This window comes from Condylura cristata, unplaced genomic scaffold (genome assembly GCF_000260355.1).
Source record: "Condylura cristata isolate star-nosed mole 26May11 unplaced genomic scaffold, ConCri1.0 scaffold00007, whole genome shotgun sequence".
NCBI lineage: Eukaryota > Metazoa > Chordata > Mammalia > Eulipotyphla > Talpidae > Condylura > Condylura cristata.
The window spans coordinates 8809678-8831317 of record NW_004567108.1 but is presented as its reverse complement, the minus strand read 5'-3'; the positions used below and the strand labels follow the sequence as shown (position 1 = coordinate 8831317).

General features: G+C 35.8%; 1 protein-coding gene across 3 annotated transcripts in view; it reads left to right on the top strand.

The window, feature by feature from the left end:
- Positions 1-21640, top strand: part of CDH12 (cadherin 12, type 2 (N-cadherin 2)) — a 746064-nt gene that overhangs the window by 675070 nt on the left and 49354 nt on the right. For all 3 annotated transcript variants that reach the window (XM_012721921.1, XM_012721922.1, XM_004678065.2), the window contains one exon: positions 15817-16004. In XM_012721921.1, the coding sequence (XP_012577375.1) occupies positions 15817-16004 (188 nt within the window). The remainder of the gene's footprint in view (positions 1-15816; positions 16005-21640) is intronic.

Genomic DNA, 21640 nt, shown 5'->3' with positions numbered 1-21640 from the left:
TTTTTTTTTTTGCAATTTACCATTCATATATAATCATACATCTTGCTTAGAAAACTTCTGAAGAGCTCACAGTAATCAGATATCAGTGCTCCATAGCATACACTGAATGCCATGGAGACTGAGTAAAAGCCTCAAGACTGAGGAAGACTGAGTAAAAGCCTCAAGATTCTCCAATAAGGAGGGAGAAAATTGTAACTGTCACTGGCACACATGTAGGTAGATGTAACTGAGATGTAACTGAGATGTAACTGAAGAAAACCAATTAGAATGTTTAACCCACTTCTCATTGTTATCAATATCACTGTATCACATTATGCTTTGCTAGTATGATTTTTCCTCTTTTTTAATAATGATGACACTTCTGATGTCTTATTTGATTCTGGCCACTTGTGGCAGAGAGCAAAAGATGTAGACCCACAGCTCCATCACCCGGTTAGCAAGTTCTCCGAATAACAGTCTTTGAGCTACACCATTCATTTGTCTTAAAGAAATCTGATTCCGAGTTTCAAATTATTTTCTTGAACAAGAATACATTAAGTTTAAATTTGAAGTAACATTAAGATGTTACCTCTAGCGCACTCTCTGAGGAAGCAGCAGGTTATAGCACAGCACTGTGGAGCTTTCGCATCCAACACAGAGTGAGTTCGATCCCCAACCAAGGGGCTGGCCCACAGGGCGCAGCAGACCTCTCCTGTCTCTCCCTGCTGCTCCCCTCAGCAGTGTACTTCATCAGTCTGTCTGTTCTGCTCTCCACACTGTCTCTGGTGAATTATCTCACCCCCACACCTGTGACCTGAACTCCAGTTATTGTATATATAAATAAATCAATCTTAAAAAAATGCTGTTATCTCTAATATTACCATTATTGTTCACATTCATAAGAATGCAATGTCTGTAATGTCTACAAGTATTGAAAATACTTGTCAATATTAATCTGTCCAACTCACATTAAATGACATTTTTATAAATTAAAGTCTTAAAGAAGTGGCTTGAATCTTTTGGCAGCTTGAATCTTCTGGTATTAAATAACCCTTAGTTAAAATGTGATACTTTACCTCTGATACAAGAAAACTTAGTTTCCTAAACAGACTAGCAAGTCAACACATGAGAATATTCTCTACTTTCTACCTTCAGACCCCCTGACAAGAATAAGAGAGAAATGTAACTTTTAACAAGTCCCTTCCAGTCAAAAACCAAAAAAAAATAGATGCCCATAGCAGAAATCAGCTGACTTAAGTCATAATAAAATTCTAGATCTTTGAATGCAATCCCCACATACTTTTCACTCACGACTCTTTAAATTCACAAGACCTCAGTTTGCTTTTTTATTTACCTGCTAGAAATCCATTAGCCAAGTTCACGAAGTTCCCCACCTTCCACTTCTCTTTATAGGAATAGGATGATGATGGTGGGAAGAACAGCTGCCATGCATTACACATGTATTTGCTTTACCATCAAAGTTAACTTTTTAATCCCAATGAGTGATTCCTATTTATATACTGTTCAGAGAGAAAACTGGAAGTAAAAGACGGAGTACGATGGTGCCAGATATTGTGTAGTTACTTGTGTGATGAAGCAGATCATAAAGTCTTAAAGCTGTCATTTCAGATATTCATTTTTTAAGGTTTATTTATTTATGCTTACAGAACTGGGGTACAGAATGGGGTAAAGGCCAGAGGGGGAGCGGTGGTGAGAGGATTCACCAGAGACAGAGTGGGGAGCAGAACAGGCAGATCGACAAAGTCCACTGCTGAGGGGAGCAGCGGGGAGACAGGAGAGGTCTGCTGCGCCATGTGGGTCAGCTCATTGGCCTGGGATTGAGCTCTGCTGAAGCAGCTGCCACTAGCTTCTTTAGTGCTGTGTTTTTTTTTTTTTTACCCTTGTGCCACCAGGGCAGGCCCTCAAATACTCTTTTTTATGAAAATGTGGACTGCTACTTCTAACACTGAAATCCGGTAACCACATAGGAGCAGGACCCTTGAATGTGGATAAGGGACATCAACCCACTATTCCACTTTTCACCCTTGAAAGGCATTCCCAGAAAGTCTATGAGTTTGTTTATATTTGTAACATGGTTTGTAGAACCGAGAGCTCTGTGATTTACTCACTCAGACCTGAGGAAGCTGGTTTCAAATAAAACACTGCTAGGGGTTCCTGTTGCCCTTAAAAGTGCCCTTTATTGGGGTAATACGTTATATAGTTAGATATATTTTATAGTACTTGTGGGAGAGTTTTAAGTAAAATCACAGAGTTGAAGTATCTAACAGTAAAGGTATTTATTTTCTTTTCCTCCAATTCCATTTCTGGTGCCCGGTCCTCCATTCTCTGTTTAATCTCACTCCCATATCTCTTCATAGCTTTCAAATCAGGATGCCACTTGCCCCTCACCGCCAGGAAAAGTTAAAATCTTAGAACTATGGTATGCATCCTTTGCTTATAGGAAATAGACACCATGATCTATAACTCCATAGAATTATTTATAAAGTGCACTCTGATATTTTCATCATCAAACTAGCATTATCATTACCCTGGTCACTGACAATGACTGTGCTTATTTAAATTATAATATTTGATTTACTTTGGCCTACAGAAAACACAGAGGATTCAGTGAATCTATGAAGTCTCCATTTTCTTGATAGTCACCAAATTGTTAGCATTGAAACACTTTCTTATGAATAGTGAAGAAGAAGACATTTTTCATATGAAATGTTCATTTTCTTAGTTTTCAAAATAGTATTAGTAAGACTGTATATTGTCATTATAAATTAGACTTAGTTAATTACCAGTATATCTAGTGATCTTCACAAACCTTATCCTAAATAATTTCATAGCACTGGTATTTACGAGGCACATGCTTTAAAATGATAGTATTTCAAAAATTTTAGCTAGTATATGTGTTCTGAGTATTTGCATTATTTCCCTAGTTTTTTGTAAACTTTTTTTTTGTCCCCATGAAAAAAATGATGTTAGTAGCCATAATGCCTGCTCCTTTTATATAATCACACATGTATTTATTGTACTTGTTCTTGTTTCTTAAGATTAGAACTAAATAATACATTCTTACTTTTCTCAGACAACTGTAAGACAAATAGCTAGATACACAAACAGAACTGCAAAACAATTCCCAAGTAGTAATATGATGAGAATAATTATTGGCATCGTGTAATATGGAAATATCAACTGATAAGGATAACTGGAAAATATTCATGAAGACCATGTGAAAAGAACTGTACAATCAGAATTTAACATGAAAGGAGTGGGTTGGCCACAGACATTAGCATATTTTTGCATATGTTTGTGTTTGTTAATATCATGTCAATATGCTAGAAAAATAACTTTGCTAACTCAGTAAGGTTTGGAGCAGAGAACCGCTGTGGCACAAAGCCTGGGAATTTTTTTGTACTAGATAAGTAGGAGCCAAATTGAGAGATGTGTCAGTAACAGAAAGGAAAGTATTGTGTGATCTACTGCTTTTAGAGGCAAGTGTGATAAAAAGCATGGGAAGAATGATTTGGGTTGAAAGATGGTCTCTCTATTGATATGCTGAAATATGAGTGAAGATGAGCAGGAAATATTTGAAAATACAGGGACCCTCAAAATGAAGTCAGAGTCAAAGAACATTATTGAGAAACATAAATATAGAAGAGATGAGTGAGATCTAAGGCCAGAATAAAATTAATCATATTTAAGAAGATATAACTCCTTAAATATTGCTATAGGAAAATCTAGAAATGAGAGTGAAAAGAGATCTAAGGAGAATCTTAAATATAACCACCTCAAATCTTTAATACATAAATTTCTGACTGTAGTGACAATTTATAATCGGGTTTGAAGGCATTTTAAATTTATTTTTATTTCACTTGGCTTAAATTACTCTATTTCATATCTGCCTAAGTAATAGTGCTAGCATTTATATAGACAATAAGATGATACTTCTAAATTCTCTTTATGAGAGTTCAACAGAGTACACACAATACTGAAAATCAGGGAAACAAAACATTTTGTGCATCAGGAACATTTTATTAAGACATATCATAAGCAATAAACAAACTATCATTGAATAACAACATGCCATTGATTGCTAGTTTTATTGATGTGAATATAATAAAAGTTATATCAAAATGTTAAATGGAAAGGAACATTTAATCTTGCCCTCAAGTTACCCTGCATGAAAGGTGAAGTTGTTAATGCTAATGGACAGTTATACCACTTGGTTAAAATAAGAGAGTATGCACACAGTGATATTTAAGTGTCTTGTGAGAGTACCTTAATCATTACAGACTATCACTCAGACCATGTCTGAGAGAATTGTGGAGAAAGTAATGTGAAAACTGTCATAAGAGTTAGCTACTCTGGGGACCCTCTTGATGCTACAGGGAGTAAGTCTCAGTACTAACACTGTTACTATGGCCTGAACACCACTGGCCTACACCCCAGTTTTATGCAAAAGTAATAAATAAATGAAGAAATAAGACCTCCCTGGTGGTGCAAGGGGTTAAGTCTCAGCATTATGAGGCAATCCACAGCCACTGCAGCAGGAGTTTGATCCCTGGCCAGAGAGCTGACCCACATGGTGCAGCATATCTCTCCTGCCTCATCTGCTGCTTCCCTCATCAGAGTACTTTATCAGTTGGCCTGTTCTGCTCCCCACTCTGTCTCTGGTGAATCCTCTCACCCCCCTACACCTTGGCCTGTATTTCAATTCTTGTATTCATAAATAAATAAATCTCTTTAAAAATAGCAGGGATGCTTTAAAAAATGAGTGAATAAATAAGAGTTAGTCAGGGTGCACACATGTACTAAACTATTTAAACAATTTCAAAAATATGATGTATTATTTCAAGAATTATGAAACAATGAAAATGTAAAAAAAAATCAAAAATAATTTAATTGTCCCTGAAAGAGTGACAGGAAGATGAGGTGTAATAGGCAAGTGAAATATTTTAAGCAGAAGTAACAAATGAGGGTAGAAATATGGAATATTTGAGTAATAAAATTGAGTCCAAGGCAGAACATGTGAATCATATGTACACTTGTGATATATGGATATATGATAAGTATTCAGACACTAATTTTTCAAATCAATGCATGCATGCCATTGAAAGAAATAGTTTGGGCTAAAAGAAGCTAAGAGATTATGGTGAAGAGACAGCAAATTTTGCTTTTCTGTTTCAGAAAATGCTGTGGAAAATCAGTTGGCTAAAGGAATATTCACTAGTGAATTTGAATCCCATGCATTTTTTAGTAACTTAATTTATGTTATATTTATTTATAATTTGTAGTAAAACCTAGGGTGGGTAATTTTTGTAAAATTACTGGGAGTCATTACTTAGAATCATCATTGCAGCTTGAAAGACAGGCCTGCTATTACATAGACAAAGAAGAAAGAAAGGCTTACATATTTAATGGAGGTTTTAAGGAACTAGCGCTCCATAAAGTGGATGAGCAATGGAAAGTATTGATGTATTTGAAATGTTGTGAACTCTTGCCAAGATTTCCATCATCCTTACTATTCTATAGTGGGTAATGGACATAGTGGTCATATAAATCTTGTGTATTAAAATTACTTATTTTTGAGAATCAGAATCATTTTATTTCGGCAGTCATTAAGTAATATCAGTGGGTTGTATTTCACAGTTCATTTGAAATTGATTTTGTTGGGATTTCCAAAGCAATGTATTGGGGGAAAAACTGACCAAAAGCAATTTGTTTTATAAAAATATAGATATGTTAATTGAATCTACATTTTAGTGGGATGATAGTTTTAAGTTCTAAATTTGTGCTTGAAAGTTGACTCATCTAATAAAGAAGGTAGAATAAAAAGATCAGAAAGAGACCTTATACCTTTTCTTTCTTTTGTGGATACAAAAGAAGTCATTTCATCTTTCCAGCTGTATCTCTTGTCCAGAATCTGTTTACATTTCCTAATCCACTCTTCTCTATGTAGTAACTGCTTTTGTTCTCTAAACAATGAGAAATATTCTCCAACCCTACCCAAACTACATGATCAATCCTTAATTCAGTGTGGCTAAAGTTAAGTATTTTAAAATATGTGCATTTTTTAAGATTGATTTATTTATTCATACAGAACTGGGGTACAGGTCAGAGATGCAGGGGCTGTGTGAGGATTCACCAGAGACAGAGTGGGGAGAAGAACAGGCAGATCGAGGAAGTACACTGCTGAGGGGAGCAGCGGGCGGGTCAGGAGAGGTCTGCCGCGCCATGTGGATCTCCTGCGGGGCAGGCGGGGATCGAACTCATGCTGAATCGGTTTTAGCTTCTTAGTGCTGTGCTTTATTTAGCCCGCTGCACCACCAGGAGGGGCCATCTGTGCATTTTAATTTTGTTTGTTTTCCCAGTGCTGTCTATCTACCTGGTTGCATTAAGGTAAGAAAACCATGGTAAGAGAGATGGGCAGACCAAAAGAAGAACTGATCTTATATCAGAGATGTGACTTGATTTGTTTCACCTGTGAGTGGCTTGCCTTATGCTCCTTGACTTCCTCACTGAAAGCTGAGAGATTAGTGTGCTTGAGCTGACTCTACCAGACTATTTCAGCCAATAATATGCATCTCCTCTCTGCTCTGTATGCAGTGCTATCACATTGACTTGGAATCAGCCATGATGGGATCCTCATACCACAGAAATTGACAAAAACTAAAAAATCAAGGCCCACATCTGTTGTCTCTCCTTAGTATAATCTGATTATTAAATATTTACTAAGACATCACTGACTGGGAATTATATCTATCTCATAATCTTAAAATGATAATATGGCTCTCCCTGATGGCGCAGCGGGTTAAAGCACAGCACTAAAAAGCTAAAGCCACTTCTGCATGTGTTTGATTCTCGCCTGCCCCGGAGGTGACCCACATGGCGAGGCAGACCTCTCCTCCCGCTGCTCCCCTCAGCAGTGTACTTCGTCGATCTGCCTGTTCTGCTCCCCACTCTGTCTCTGGTGAATCCTCTCACAACCTCTGGCGTGTACCCCAGTTCTATATGAATAAATAAATAAATCTTAAAAAAATAAAGCTAATAATGGAAAATACGTAGGGAAGCACTTGGAAATAGAAAGCACTATACAACTTAAGGCCAGTAGTAGCATTAATGCTAATAGTGGCGATGTCATGTTTATTTAACTTAAAAGGTAATCGCTACTTAAAATGTCTATCCTTTCCTTCACACTGACACTCAGATTTTCTTCAGGTTCATATATTTCATTGCAACACAGATCTCCTTGACAAAAGGAATGGGATTTCTAAGAATAATAAAAATGGCCACCTCTGCCCTGCAGCTCAATGTGAAAAAGAGGTTGCAGGTGGGAAGACAGCAAGCAGAGAAGATACAGGAAGAAGTTAACAAACTGCAGTGACAGAAAATTGGTGCGAGTCCTTTTATCTGTGATGTGTTGTTGATGGTAGCTGTGGAAAATAGCAAACCATGGGTAGATTTAAGTGATTTTAGGAGGACAGGGTACTGACTATAGTAAAGAATTTTCTACAGGAACAGGGGGGTCCCCATTTGTTGAGCTGGAGAGATGGAACACTGTTTGCTGAGACAGTGAATATTAGAAAATGGCTTTTTCTGGGAGTTTCTCAAGTCTATAAATGCAGGTTTGAATCCATAAGCCAAAGTGAAATGCTTTGGAGGTATACAAGTGAAGCTTTGAAATAGGTAAAATTTTGTCACACTTGAATGAAATTAAAAATATGTAAATAGAGTGAAGTTAAAATATAAGGGATGCATATTCTAAGGCCAGTCGGTGAGGTCAAGGTGATAGTGAAATATCCGGGACAAGGAGAGTCTGGATAAAGAAACCTAAAACAGTGGCTTTGACTATAATTGCAAAAAGAAAAAAAGAGGAAATATAATCAATGCTACTGTTTGGGTTTAAGTCCAGAATGATAGAATTAGAACCTCCTGTGTGGTCTGTGAGGCGGGCGAAGTCCAGAATGGCATTGACTCACTGATTTTAAGAAGAAACAGGTTCCAGGAAAGATGCACGAGTCAAAAATGTTGACTTATACTGAAAGATTATCACAGCATGTAGGGACATGTATACCATGTTGGTCTCGGAGGGTCTTAATGGAGCGAGGGGTCCTGCCTTTAAGGGAGGATAAAACTCATGGGAAAGCAATTGGTGGGTATCAGTGACTTTCTTTAGGAACTTCTGTTAGAAACAAACACATAAATAAATAAAGGAGTTGCTGGAATAAGATTTTGGAACAGTGGAAATATTTTTATAGATAACCAAATATAGGCAGTGCATATCTTCTCGGAAATAGCACCAATTTAGAAGTATTGATGTAGAGAAAATAACATCTAATAAGTAGTATAATATTTAGAGTTTTTTTGTAACTTGATATGAGGAACCAGAGACCTCGGGTGAAAGGAGAGGAGGGAAAGAAGTTTCCAGCTATAATATGAAGTCTTTTCTGCACATTTAGATGCAATGGATAATAAACAGCACAGTGTAGTCCCAGAACAAAATGGAAAATCCACAATAGAAATGTCGGAAAGCACTTAATGCTTTTGAATTCATCAATCACAACAGCTATCCCATATCCTCTTAAAATACATTCTATAACATGTAAAGTAGAGGGAGAATTTTGTGTGAAATATTTCCTGGAGACAGTCATGCAAAGCCCCCATCTGTAACAGTAAGGATGATGCTGTCCTGGCCTCGCCATTCAGCTTGAGCCTGCCTCGCAACAAGGACCAATGGAAGAACCAAATAGATTCCAAGAAACTGGAGGAAACCCACAGATTGAGGATTGTGTTGAGTTTATGAAAAAGAAAGTGTCCTAGGGAAGAGAAGGGAGAGTGTACAGAGTCAGAGCTGATGGAATGGCTCATCAAAGTAGGGGTGATGCCTTGCGTGGGGCTTATCATAAAGTATCCATCAACCTCCAGAAGTGCCAGTGGGCAAGTCAGGCTCAGGAAGCAAAAACCATCAAGAGAGAAGAGTTGATCCCCAGGCACAATGACTTGTTGCTGGTGAATGGACCATCAGCCAAAAACAACTGCTAAGCCAGCCAGAACCCATCTGCTGTGGCCTGGCAAGTTTGGAGACTGGGTGTCAGACAGAAGTCTTAATTTTGCAAAGATATGGAGCACTAATTAACATGATATATTTTAAAAAATCTACTTTCCAAAGCGAGAGTTGGAAAATCTTCAATTTTAGGAATTTGGAAAAAAAAATCTTCAATGTCAGGAATTGAAGTGGATGTAGGATTGTCTGATATTTACAGGCGCGTTGAAACATCTTTAGTTCACCATAGTTTTCATGCCACAAAAAAACAAAACTTAGATTCACTAACGAAAGTCTAAATGAGCAGCGTGGGGTGAAGGAAAAATAACAGGCTTTATTGTATCTTGCATGCTGTGCTTTTTCAAACGAACTGTGACATGATGTGGGATTGTTTGAAGTTTCAGGAAGCTGAGTTCTCTTCTATGTAATCTGACTTTATTTTCTTTGTGCAATAGGAGACAAGGTCACCAGCAGAGAATGCTAGTAGTCAAAACAGGAAATAGAGGTTTATGGAGAATAGATCAATTTAAAATAGAAGTCACATCGAATAGTAATGTTACCTTTGCAAATTTGCATGCTAGGCAACCGATCTTGAAGGTGCATTTGAAGTTGGTGATAATGTAAATTGACGTGTAGCTGCTCTTCTGGGTTTCCTAGTTTCCCTCACCTCTTCCTTGAGAAGGAGCACAATCACCTCAAGTCGGGTTGGGTTTGACCAGATCCCCATGACAAAATGGACATGCACCGAATGGCTTGGTCATAAATTAATATAATGTTGAAATGATAAAGTTGGCTTTCCAGTGGATGAGGAAAGAAGACAAGAAAGTGATACTGGGTTGCAAAATATAGACAGATGAATCCATATGGGAGTTATTTAAATGTATCCTAAGCTTATTTTTTATTTTATTGATACTGCCACTTCAGTATCTAATATTCCAATTCCTAGGTCAGAGTGGAAGTAATTGATCAAACCACATGAGAAGGCAAGAGACGATGAACATGCTGGTTTTGTCAGCTGTTACTTCTGTGAGATGTGTTGGACCACCTCACCTCCAACACCTAATGAACTCAATGCAGATTCTCAGCTTAAATGTCATGAAAATGAATACTGTTGTTGGACTTTCCCTTACAGTTTTGATGTTCCTCACAGCCTTTCTGTGTGATTGTTTAATGTCTCCCTCTCACTAGTCTGCAAGCACAGTCCTTTTTCAGTTTCTTGTATTGTTTCATATAAGTTACTAAAATCACAGTAGAATCAGATATCAATAACCTCAGTTATAACAATCAATCTGCTGTGAAAATAAACTTGGTAAGTTTGAAAATAAAATTGGTCAGAACAACCAATAGCAAGCCCTAATTTCTTTGTGTTAGGTTTGACTTCTCCAATCTATAAGGTTTAGGATAATGAGTTTCTAATCATGAAGGAAAACAGAAATGCTGCTGTCATTAAATATAGTTTCTAAAATGTAATCCATTATTTGGGCCTTCCTACTGGCGCAGGGGTTAAATTCTCAGCAACATCAAGCTCTCAGCAGTCATGGCAGCAAGATGTGCATTCTATCCCCAGCTAGGTAGCTGACCCATAAGGAACAGCAGACCTCTCCTGCTGCTCCCCTCAACAATGTTTTTCAGTAGATCTGCCTGTTCTGCTCCCCACTCTGTTTCTGGCCAAACCTCTTAACCCCTTTCACCTCTGACCCAGAGTTAACCCTACTAATATTTTCATTCACTCAGGACAAGAACCAGTAATCTCAAATTAACACTGAATGTTCTTATATGCACAGTTCTTCAATGCATAAGTAAAATAAACTTTTAAAAACAATGTAACCCATTTACATGGATGTTATCATCTGTCTCATACTTAAAATGTGTGTGTATGGTACTGAAAATCTGGGAAATTATAACCTTTTAAAAGGGCCATTTAGCCAGCAGGGCAAAGCTTAGATTCCAAACACTAGACATTTCACAATTTTGTTCATTCTAGACTCCTGCTAAGAAAGAACAGGAGAAGTCTCTGTCATTACTGAGAAATCCCTTTCTCTGTATGTTGAGAATATGCTTGACTGAGACACAGCTGAATCCAGTTTAGTTATCAGGATGCTCCTCATACGAACTATATTTCTATGGCCATAATAAATTCAGGCTTGTGAAGAAATAGATGACATAAAATATTCTTCAACCACTGCACTAATTTTATTTCTGAATCCTTTAGTACTCAAGATATAGGAAAAAATGTCTCAGTTAAAAGTAAAATGATCTTTGAGAATTTTTACCACTTTTCTCTCTTTCATGTCCACACCTCTATTGGCATTTTTTCTTTTACTGTTCTGGCAGGAAAATAAAGCTTTATATAGATTACCTACAAAAATACGGTTTGAAATTTAGTCGATTTAGACATCAACTATGGAATTCCATGCATATTGCATCAACTATGGAATTCCATGCATATTGCAAAATTAAAACTGAAAAGGATATATTATTATTATAGCAATTTGAAATCAAGAAAAGAAATATCAAAAATGATGCCGAAAATCCCAAAGCTAATACATGTTTATAACAGGTACAGTTTAGGTACATTTCCTTTTTATGCATACAAATACATTTTGGTATTTCCTTTTTATGTGCTATTTTGCTTAGTGTTTGCCTAAGAGATTAAGTAATAAGATATCTATATATGAACATTTTATTACTAGGTGGTTATATGTTATATCTCACATATGACATGTGCTTGATCACTAGACAATTTAATGTTTGCATTCAATCACTGAATAGGTTTGTTGCAATTGTTCATCATTTTCTAAAGTTTAAATGTATATGAAGTTCAAGTAGATGGTGTATTGTTCAAGTTTCAGAAAATGTCTGACTTTTTGTTTAGATCTATTTATTTTTACATAGAAGAACTGGGTTGTAGGCCAGAGGTGTGGGGTTGAGAGGATTCACCATAGACAGAGTGGGGAGCTGACCAAGCAGATCTACTGTAGTGTACTGCTGAGGGGAGTAGTGGGTGATTCAGGAGAGGTCTGCTGTGCCATGTGAGGCAGCTCCCTGGTGGGGCTCAAACTCAGGCTTTAGAGGTGATAGTGCTGAGACTTAACCCTTACCCCACCCGGGAGTCCTGTTTGAGATGCTTATCAACTTGAAGTTATTTCTACAACCGCCTTCCTATATTTCTAGTATTTTAAAATTGTACTTAACTCCAAATTAGCTGTCATGCACAAGTAAGATTTTTGTGTAGTTGGACACTGAGATATGTTGTTTCTGAATAGCTCTGAGTGGCTGTCACTAACACCATGAAGTAAAATGCATTTCATAGAAGAATTTTTTCTCCTTCAGAAAGTGGTCATCTTCTTATTGCTATTCTTATTATCAAAATATGGATCAAAATATAATATGGAAATATGAGATCCACTCATTCAATGAATAAATTTATTCAGGTTTTAACATCTTTATTTCTGAATAATTGTAGCATATTCATTTAATTTCTTTTAGTGGTTTTCCAAATATTTGGAGTTTTCCTCAAATAAATGTCCTCAGTTAAAAAAAAAAAAAAAAGAAAAATGAAAAGAAGTAGGGCCCCTCCCTGGTGACTCAAAGGATCAAAGCATAGCATTACAAAGTGAGCCTCAGCCACTTCAGCATAAGTTCCATCCCTGGTCTGGGAGCTGACCCACATGGCGCAGCAGACCTCACCTGTCTTCCACTCTGCTTCCCTCAGCAGTGTACTTCACCAACTTGCCTGTCTGCTCCCCACTGTGTCTCTGGTGAATCCCCTCACCACCCGTGCTCCTCTGGCCTGCACCCCACTTCTGTATGCATACATACATAAAATTAAAAAATGAAAGAATTATAGTGTATATCTTTTGTACTTAAGGAGCAATAAATCCACTCTAATACCTCCCTAATGTGAGCCCCAATAATCAAAGTATAACATTTTAAGTGTTAGAGTTTCCGAGAGGATTCCCACCAAATCTACAATTCAATAACTGACACTTACCTTTCTAATGAACAAAAAGGTCTGTAAGTAGTTACAGAATGTGATCACTATAACTCTACCTTTATTCACTTTGTACAATTTTGTCTTCCATGAGAACACAGTTCATTTTTAAGCATGGCAGGTATATTTGATGAATATGCAAGGATATATTCTTATCGCCGCTGTGAACAATTTCTTGTCACCTGTTTTATTTCTTAATCTGTGTTGAACAGGTAGTGCCATTAAGATGTTTCATATGCATCAAAATTAGGATGCCTGCAAGCTGATGGCAGCATAATTGCATAGTACATCATAAGCCATCCCTCTTTGGCACAGCGGAAGATTACTTCAGTTTTGAAATTATCTGAATGACCCCTCTTTTATTGCTGTTGAGTTTCTAGAAAATGATAAAATATCAAATCATTGGAAACAAACCAACATAACCTAAACAATCTGACATGACTAATGCCTAGTTTCTCTGACTTGTTCCATATTCTGCAGACTTTATTACCAACTATAATATTTTATTGAGAAATGTTGGTCCTAACGAATGTGTCTTCCACCTTACTAAAATGCATGTCTGTTCTAGAAAGAACAGAAAATTCAGTGCTGTGTACATCTGTGCTTTATGTATACTAAAACTTCTATGCACAAAAAAGATGTCAGTGGTGAATCACTGTTTTACTTCTATTATATCTTAATTTCGGTAGGGAGTGTTAGTAAGTGTCATTGACCATCTATTTTTGACGTTTCAATTTATCACAATTTTCAATGCTATTAAATTATTATACAACTGAGCATCCTGCATTGGGTAACTTACAAAAAATCTAGAACTGCAGAGTGATACAAAGAATAACAGTCTGTGTGTTTACTGTTATTCACCTTATAAAACATTCACTTACAAAATATAGACTATATGCTCATATCTCAGCATATAGTCTTGGAAAACTATAACATCATCTATATATCATGTGACCTCATCTGTGTCCTTCAGATTACCTTCAGAGTTCAAAAAATCTGCAAAACTTTTCAACTTAATTAATGACAGTCTCCAGGTGATGCCAAACAAGATAATTTCATTTGATTTTAATGTCTTATTTTTGCTTCTTTTTCAGTGAAAAGCTCAACTATAAGGTAATAGTTAAGTTGAAGTTGCTCCTATTTAAATGGGTCGGAGAATAATTTAGCAGAGATACTGCACATACTTTAAGTCAGACGGCCACACTTTCTCAAGATTTTAGCTACACCTCCTCTCTCTTCCGATTCTGCAGCCACCTCCTCCCTTTCACTGTTAGCCATGTTTAAAATTTGAAATTCTCTACACCTGACAGCTCCCAGCCTCTCTAGAGTAACCATCTGCTAAATAGGTGTTTGATAATTGTAGGCATGCATTTCCTAACTAAATATCCCATTGGGGAGGATTGAGAGTATATTATTCTGCATAGACCTATATGTCCCTTTTTTATGAGGAATAATTCAAGATACTTCCTTTGTTCCATGAAATACCCACTAATGTCCCATGACATTGGTTGTAAGCAGAAGTACCAGATTTTTGATATTTCTTCAGATTCTTTGTCATGATCACACAAAGACAGGCCAAGAAATGGACGTGTTCTGGCAAATCATTTTGCTATTTAAATGCTTTTAAGAAAGAAAGAAAAAGGGGAATGAAAAAATAACTTGTTATAATAATATATACTATATATTTTCTGCATGTTACCCAATAAATTTTTTTCTAAAATTTGTTCAAGCAATTATTTTTGGGGGGATATTACAGTATTTCCTAAATTTGGGGTATTTTTATCAATAATTTTCCTAGGTTTTTCTGATCAGTTTTAAATTCATAATAATATAGGTGCTCCACCTGGTGGTAAAAAAAAAAATAATAAGCACTTTTTTTTTTTTTTAAAGATTGATTTATTTATTCATACAAAACGGGGTTACAGGCCAGAGATGCGGAGGGTGAGAGGATTCACCAGGAACAGAGTGGGGAGCAGAACAGGCAGATCGACGAAGTACACTGCTGAGGGGAGCAGCGGGCGGGTCAGGAGAGGTCTGCCACGCCATGTGGTCACCTCCGGGGCAGGCGGGGATCGAACTCATGCGGAAGTGGCTTAAGCTTCTTAGTGCAGTGCTTTAACCCGCTGCGCCACTAGGGAGGGTCCAGCACTTTCTTTTTTTCTTTTTTTTTAATACCAAGAAAATAAGAAAAATCAAAATAGATATCTTTATTTTAAAAGTGTATAGACTTCCAGGTAAAATTTTGTTAACCATAATTTGAATAGTCTATACTTAAATTCAATATAAATTGAGAATATTATTATCCATATGTTTATTTTACAAGTATTTTTAGTTTTGTGATTTATACTATTGAGTAAATAGACCAAATTCTTATGTAATTATTTATATGTGTATTTTAACTACATCTTTTTCTGCAAGTTTCTGTCAGTCTATCCTTTTTATCCATGTCTTGCATTCTGGTTTGCTTTATATTAGCATTTAACATCATCTTTATCCCCTTTCACATTTGATATTTTATATACATCTAAGTCATTAATATGTCAAGTATTTCCTCCTCACAATAATTTTAGCACACTCTACTATTTATAATGTCCATTTAAAGTTCTGGAAGAGAATTTATTAGTGAAGAGTTGAATTCATACCTCTTGTCATAATATTTGACAGCTGTCTTTTGATTTCACATTATGTTCTAAATTTTATTTCATCCTTTAGAATTTATTACTCAAGCTGGTTATTTTACTATATAACATGTTAGACCCGCTATCAATGTGAATTACATATGTCTTATTAGGTATCTTCCATCTGAAAGTTCCTGAATCATCTCCTATTGGATCAGCTATTGGAAGAATAAGAGCTGTGGACCCTGACTTCGGAGAAAATGCAGAAATTGAATACAATATTGTTCCAGGAGATGGGGGAAATTTGTTTGACATCGTGACAGATGAGGATACACAGGAAGGCGTCATCAAGTTGAAAAAGGTACATACAAAAGCTTTTGGACAGATGACCTCCCAATAGTAAATAAAGAACAGAAAGAGTAAAAAATTGAAATGACAAGTAGAAAAGCAAACCTCATTCAATTTTTCATTGTTTTTCCCTTTCCTTCCACAAAGTTCACTCTACCCCAAAACGATGGATAGCCGACAAATTCAATAATTGGCATTATTTTAACCTACCTGATGTATTTTTGCTATAGTTAGGCTGCTGTTCCCATCTTTGCCCAGGGACTCTGAATTTTTTTTCAAAGAAACAATATATATGGTAATGCAAATCATCATGGAAAGAAACACAATTTTCATACACATTATTTGTCATTTTTATCCCCACTATTGTGCAGAAAGTGTGCCTTTTCTTGAGATTAATTTAGCTGCAGGATCTCATTCAGTAAAATTATATATTCATGTTGAATTTTCAAAGTACATATACAAAAAAAATTGTGTCAAATTCTTGTCAGCTTCATTCCTGTATCGTTTGCTTTATTCTTATTCTGTCAGCAGCAAGCCAATGAAAAAATATCATTTAATTTTTCTTTAAAGAGGTCTTTAAAAAAAAGACCAGGTGTAAATGGCTTTGCAGACATCCATTTAAATAATTTAAATTAAATATAAATTAGTTTAGTAACATAGAGAAATAAAAAATTCTCATCAATAATTCATAAAATTTAAGAGTGAAATTAAATAAATTTACAAAGTATAATTGAGGTATTAGAATTACCACTACTGTGTTGCTATGTATGTTTACATATATTGAAATAGTTATAAGTTTTACATTTTTATTTAATCAAATTTGCCATCAGTGCCAAAAAAAAGTTAAAGTGTCAATTTGAAAAAAATGTGTGGCAATCTTAATTTTATCTTAAGAATTTAACTCTTAAGAAAAGTTAAAAGGAGATGGTGTGCTAACAAACGTGCTTTCTATTATGTCTAAATGAATTACTATTGAAACAATATTTTCATTGTATCAATCAACATTTATTATATATCATCACTACAGCGATAAGAGCGTCTTTATCTTAGGAAAACAATATGAAGAGTCATGTTTATTTTGTTTAATTGTTTGAAAATGTCCTATTTCTTAACTAGATTAAAATCGAGATTTGTAAAATTCTGACTTTGACTTACATAGATGGAGAAAATCAGTCGGGCAAGCACATCTCCAATGTAATTTTTTGCCTCCCCTAGGGACGCATTATTGTTATCCAGGCTGGCGTACAATTTCTTTTCTAAATGAAAGTTAGTGTCTATAACGAACCTTCTTTCAGTCATGCAAGGCTATTAATGGTGTGGTGGTTAAATTCCAGATCAGACTAGAATCTAGAGAAATAGCAGTAAAGGAAATGAGCATAGTCCTTGTACTCAAATGCCTGGATTCCATTGGGAATTCAGGAGATAAGGAATATTCAAGATTGAAAACATAAAGCAAGGTAAAAGGATAACAAGTGATGGCATCTTATATTGGTGATTAGAAAAGGATTCACTTTTGAGTTAAAATTTCAGCAGTCCGGCCCTCCCTGGTGGCGCAGCGGGTTAAAGCACAGCACTGAGAATCTAAAGCCACTTCCTCATGAGTTCGATTCCCGCCTGCCCCGGAAGCGACCACATGGCGTGGCAGACCTCTCCTGACCCACCCGCTGCTCCTCTCAGCAGTGTACTTCTTCGATCTGCCTGATCTGCTCCCCACTCTGTCTCTGGCGAATCCTCTCACCCTCCGCATCTCTGGCCTGTACCCCAGTTCTGTATGAATAAATGAATAAATCTTAAAACAAAAAACAAACAAAAAACAGCAGTCCTGAAAGCTGCACCAAGCCAGCCATGTGGTGTCTCATGATGGGTGTTCCAGAACGTTGGGTGTCAGTTGCTGCGAAACCTGTGCCATCCTCAGGTCCTGGCAGAGGTCAGTGAGACTGAGTGCAGGAAGGGAGAGTCTGTGTAAAAGGGTCCCCTGAGCCAGAGCCAGCACTTGAATTAGGTCAAGCTGTGGGACCAGAGTTAGGTTTCTATGTAATTACTTGTAGCCTTGTAAATGCAGGTGATTCTGGCTGTTCTGAAAAGAATAACTAGAAAGGGAGGGTAGAAATAGGTCAGTGGAGTGAGTGAATGTGGAAATCTAGGAGACTAATGACAGAGATTCGGACTGTGGCTCTGTGACATTGGAAATTGTAAAAGTAGGATGATTTGGCTAGATTTTCAAGAAACGACCAAAATGATTATTATAAATATTCTGATCATCTAGTAAATTGCATCAAGCACTTGAATAGGTTTGCTTTCATTGTCATCATTTGTTTAGCCTTTAAATGAAAAACTACCAATGGTCACCCATATCTGTAAAATATTGTTCTCTTGAAAAACTAAATTGCCACTTGGAAAGAACACTTGCTGAATCTATTTTTTAAATATTTCTTTACTTAGTTTTTATGCGACACTGGTTTGTAATGCTGTAAATGTACATCATTCTTCATCAGCAATATTGTTTTGCCATTTTGTTTTTAGCAACACTGTTATTCTGGTTTTGTTATCAAGGAAATGTTGGCCTCATAAAATGTTTCTGGGACTATTACTTTTTTTTTTGGCCCACTTTTGACGGTTTGGTAGAACTTACATGTGAGACTGTCTGGTCCAAGTCTACTATTTAGGGAGAGGCTACTTTTTTAAAGATTTATTTTATATTTATTTATTTATTCACACACAAACTGGGGTTTAGGTTAGAGATGCAGGGGGTGAGAGGCTTCACCAGAGACAGAGTGGGGAGCAGAACAGGTAGACTGATGAAGTCCACTGCTGAGGGGAGCAGCGGGAGGGTCTGGAGAGGTCTGCTGCACCATGTGGGTCACACCCTGGCTGGGATAGGGCTTCTGCTACTGTGTCTGCTGATAGCTTCATAGGGCTGAGACTTATCCTTTTGTGCCACCAGTCACCCCCAGGGAGACTTCTGATCACAGTTTCAATTTTATTGTTTGTAGTTGGCCAATTCAGATTATCTATTTCTTTCCTATTCAGTCTCAGAGGATTGTATATTTCTAAAACGTTGTCCATCTCTTCTAGGTTGTTCAATTTACTAGCATGCAATGTTCATAATACTTTTCATGATCCGCTGAATCTCTGACATGGCTTATGATTTCTCCTGTTTTGTTTCAGATCCTACTTGTTTGAGTGAGCCTAGCTGGCAATCTTTTTTTTGTGTGTGTGAACCTCTCTAGATCTTTTTCTATTTTCCTTATTATTATTTTTTAGAGAATCAGTTTTTTTTCATTCAAGATATACAAAAATTTTAAATCACATATTTGTCTATGTCTTTCGAATAACCTACCTACCTACCTGGTATGTATGTTGGAGTGTGTGCATATGTGTGTACATCTGCATCTACATGCATGTATGTATGTACCTGTGTATGTATGTACATATGTATGTATGTGTGTGACTTGTTTAAAAATGACATTATGATTTTATAAAAATAACACAATGAGGGCCCTCCCTTGTGGCGCAACTGGTTAAAGCACAGCACTAAGAAGCTTAAGCCACTTCCGCATGAGTTCGATTCCACCTGCCCAGGAGGAGACCACATGGCGTGGCAGACCTCTCCTGACCCGCCCGCTGATCCCTTCAGCAGTGTACTTCGTTGATCGATCTGCCTGTTCTGCTCCCTGCTCTGTCTCTAGTGAATCCTCTCACCCTCCCATCTCTGGCCTTTACCCATACATCTTAAAAAAACAAAAACAAAAAACACAATGAGAAAATATTCAGTTTAATGAAGTATATGAAAAGCTCAAAATAATTTAAACAACTGCAGTCTTTAGATTTTTATTATTTCAGACTTATTATAGAACTATTTCTGCATATATTCTATAAGTCCTTGGAAAATTTTATCTTGCACATGGTATCAGGAGTCTTATAAATATTGGGTGTGTGATAATAAATATGTATGGAACATCAACAGCAGTATTTCATTTGCATAATGTTCTTAAAGTTACTTTGTGAAACTTTCCCTTTTATATCCCAGCATAGAAATGCAAGATTAGTTTTCATGAGAAACCAAATTCATACAGGATTATGTTAAGTAAACAAAATGTAAAAAGAATCCAAACCTATGCATTCTCCACTTAAAAATACAGCTATTTACTAAATGCCTGTTCTTTTATTTGAAAAACACTCAAGTATGATATTCATTGTTTTCAGAGTTGTTTTTTTTTTGTACTTTTAATTAAAATTAAAATAAATGCTCCATTTTCTCTGAGGCACAAATACTCGTGTTTTACCTTTAGAATTTTTGTTTTCCCTTTATTATTTTCCCCTTTTTCCCTTTTGTCAATAATGGCATGGTCTAAATGAACAGGTTTATATGAGCTGAGACATAAAAAATATATTTTCATTTATTTTATTTTTTAACTTCAACTTTGATTCAGTTTATGAGCACTGTGACAGAAAGCCATTTTACTGTGTCACTTTGAATTCAGAATTACGAAACTTTATAAATCCCTCCAAGGCACAAGATATTAGTTTTGAAAAAAAACACAAAACGATTCTAATTCTACATCATGTCATATATTACTGAGCAAAGTATAAGCAAGTAAATAGTGCCGATATGTTGGTATTATTAAATCAACTAAAACACTCACAAATAGATAATAAACTCTTTTAAATTCCAAATCATATCTAAAAATGTGGAGATGGTTACATTTTCAATGAGAGAAAAAATATTTTAAATTCATTTTAAACAGTTGCAATTACCTTAATTGAAAAACTAAGTGAAATCCAAATATTTTTCTAAAGAGTAATTGTGACTAAAGTATATTGTTATGTAATACACATATAAATAGGAAGTTATTTGATTTAAACTATTTAAAGACAAAAATACAAATGTATCTATAGAAGCCTTGTGGTTTTTCTGTTCCTGATTAAAATATTTAGATGATTGAAATAGTGAGTGCTGAAAAGTTAGAATTTGATAGAACTTACATTGACATGCAAAGTTATAATTCTGATATTGTGCATAATTTTTCAATGAGTTCTGTATTTTTATAGGCGATATTGAATGAAAGTAGTAATGATAGAATCTGCTTAAAATCGTTAAAATATATAGAATTATTTGCTATTGAGCTAAAATGAATGAAAATATTTTCATATTAAAGAAAATGCTTACTGTTTTGATGTTACGAAATATTATCTCATTTCTAATGACTGTGACCAGATTGAATCCCAAGCAAAATTATTTTCTTTCTCCCAAAAGCATAAGGTAAAATAAGTTATTCTTAATCAGGGCTTTTTTAATAAAGAGATTCGGCTCTCAGCTGGCACCATTTGAGTTTTATATTTTACTTCTGCTCTGTTACTCAGTAAGGTTCTTTTTTGTTTTGATAGCATAGCACCACCATGTGGTTAACTTTTAAATAACAGGATAAAATAAAATTGGAATAACTATCAAGAACTTTAAAACTCGATTTATTAAATTTAAAATACTTTATCTTTAACCATCCTGAAATACAAAACTTAAAACAACAGCTGTGATGTATTATGAATCTCTAAGTATCATGGTGCTGTTTTCTGTACATCTTTGACTTAACCTTTTTTAAACGTTTTACATAATTTCCCTAATCAGTCTTGTCAACTCTAAATCAGCCC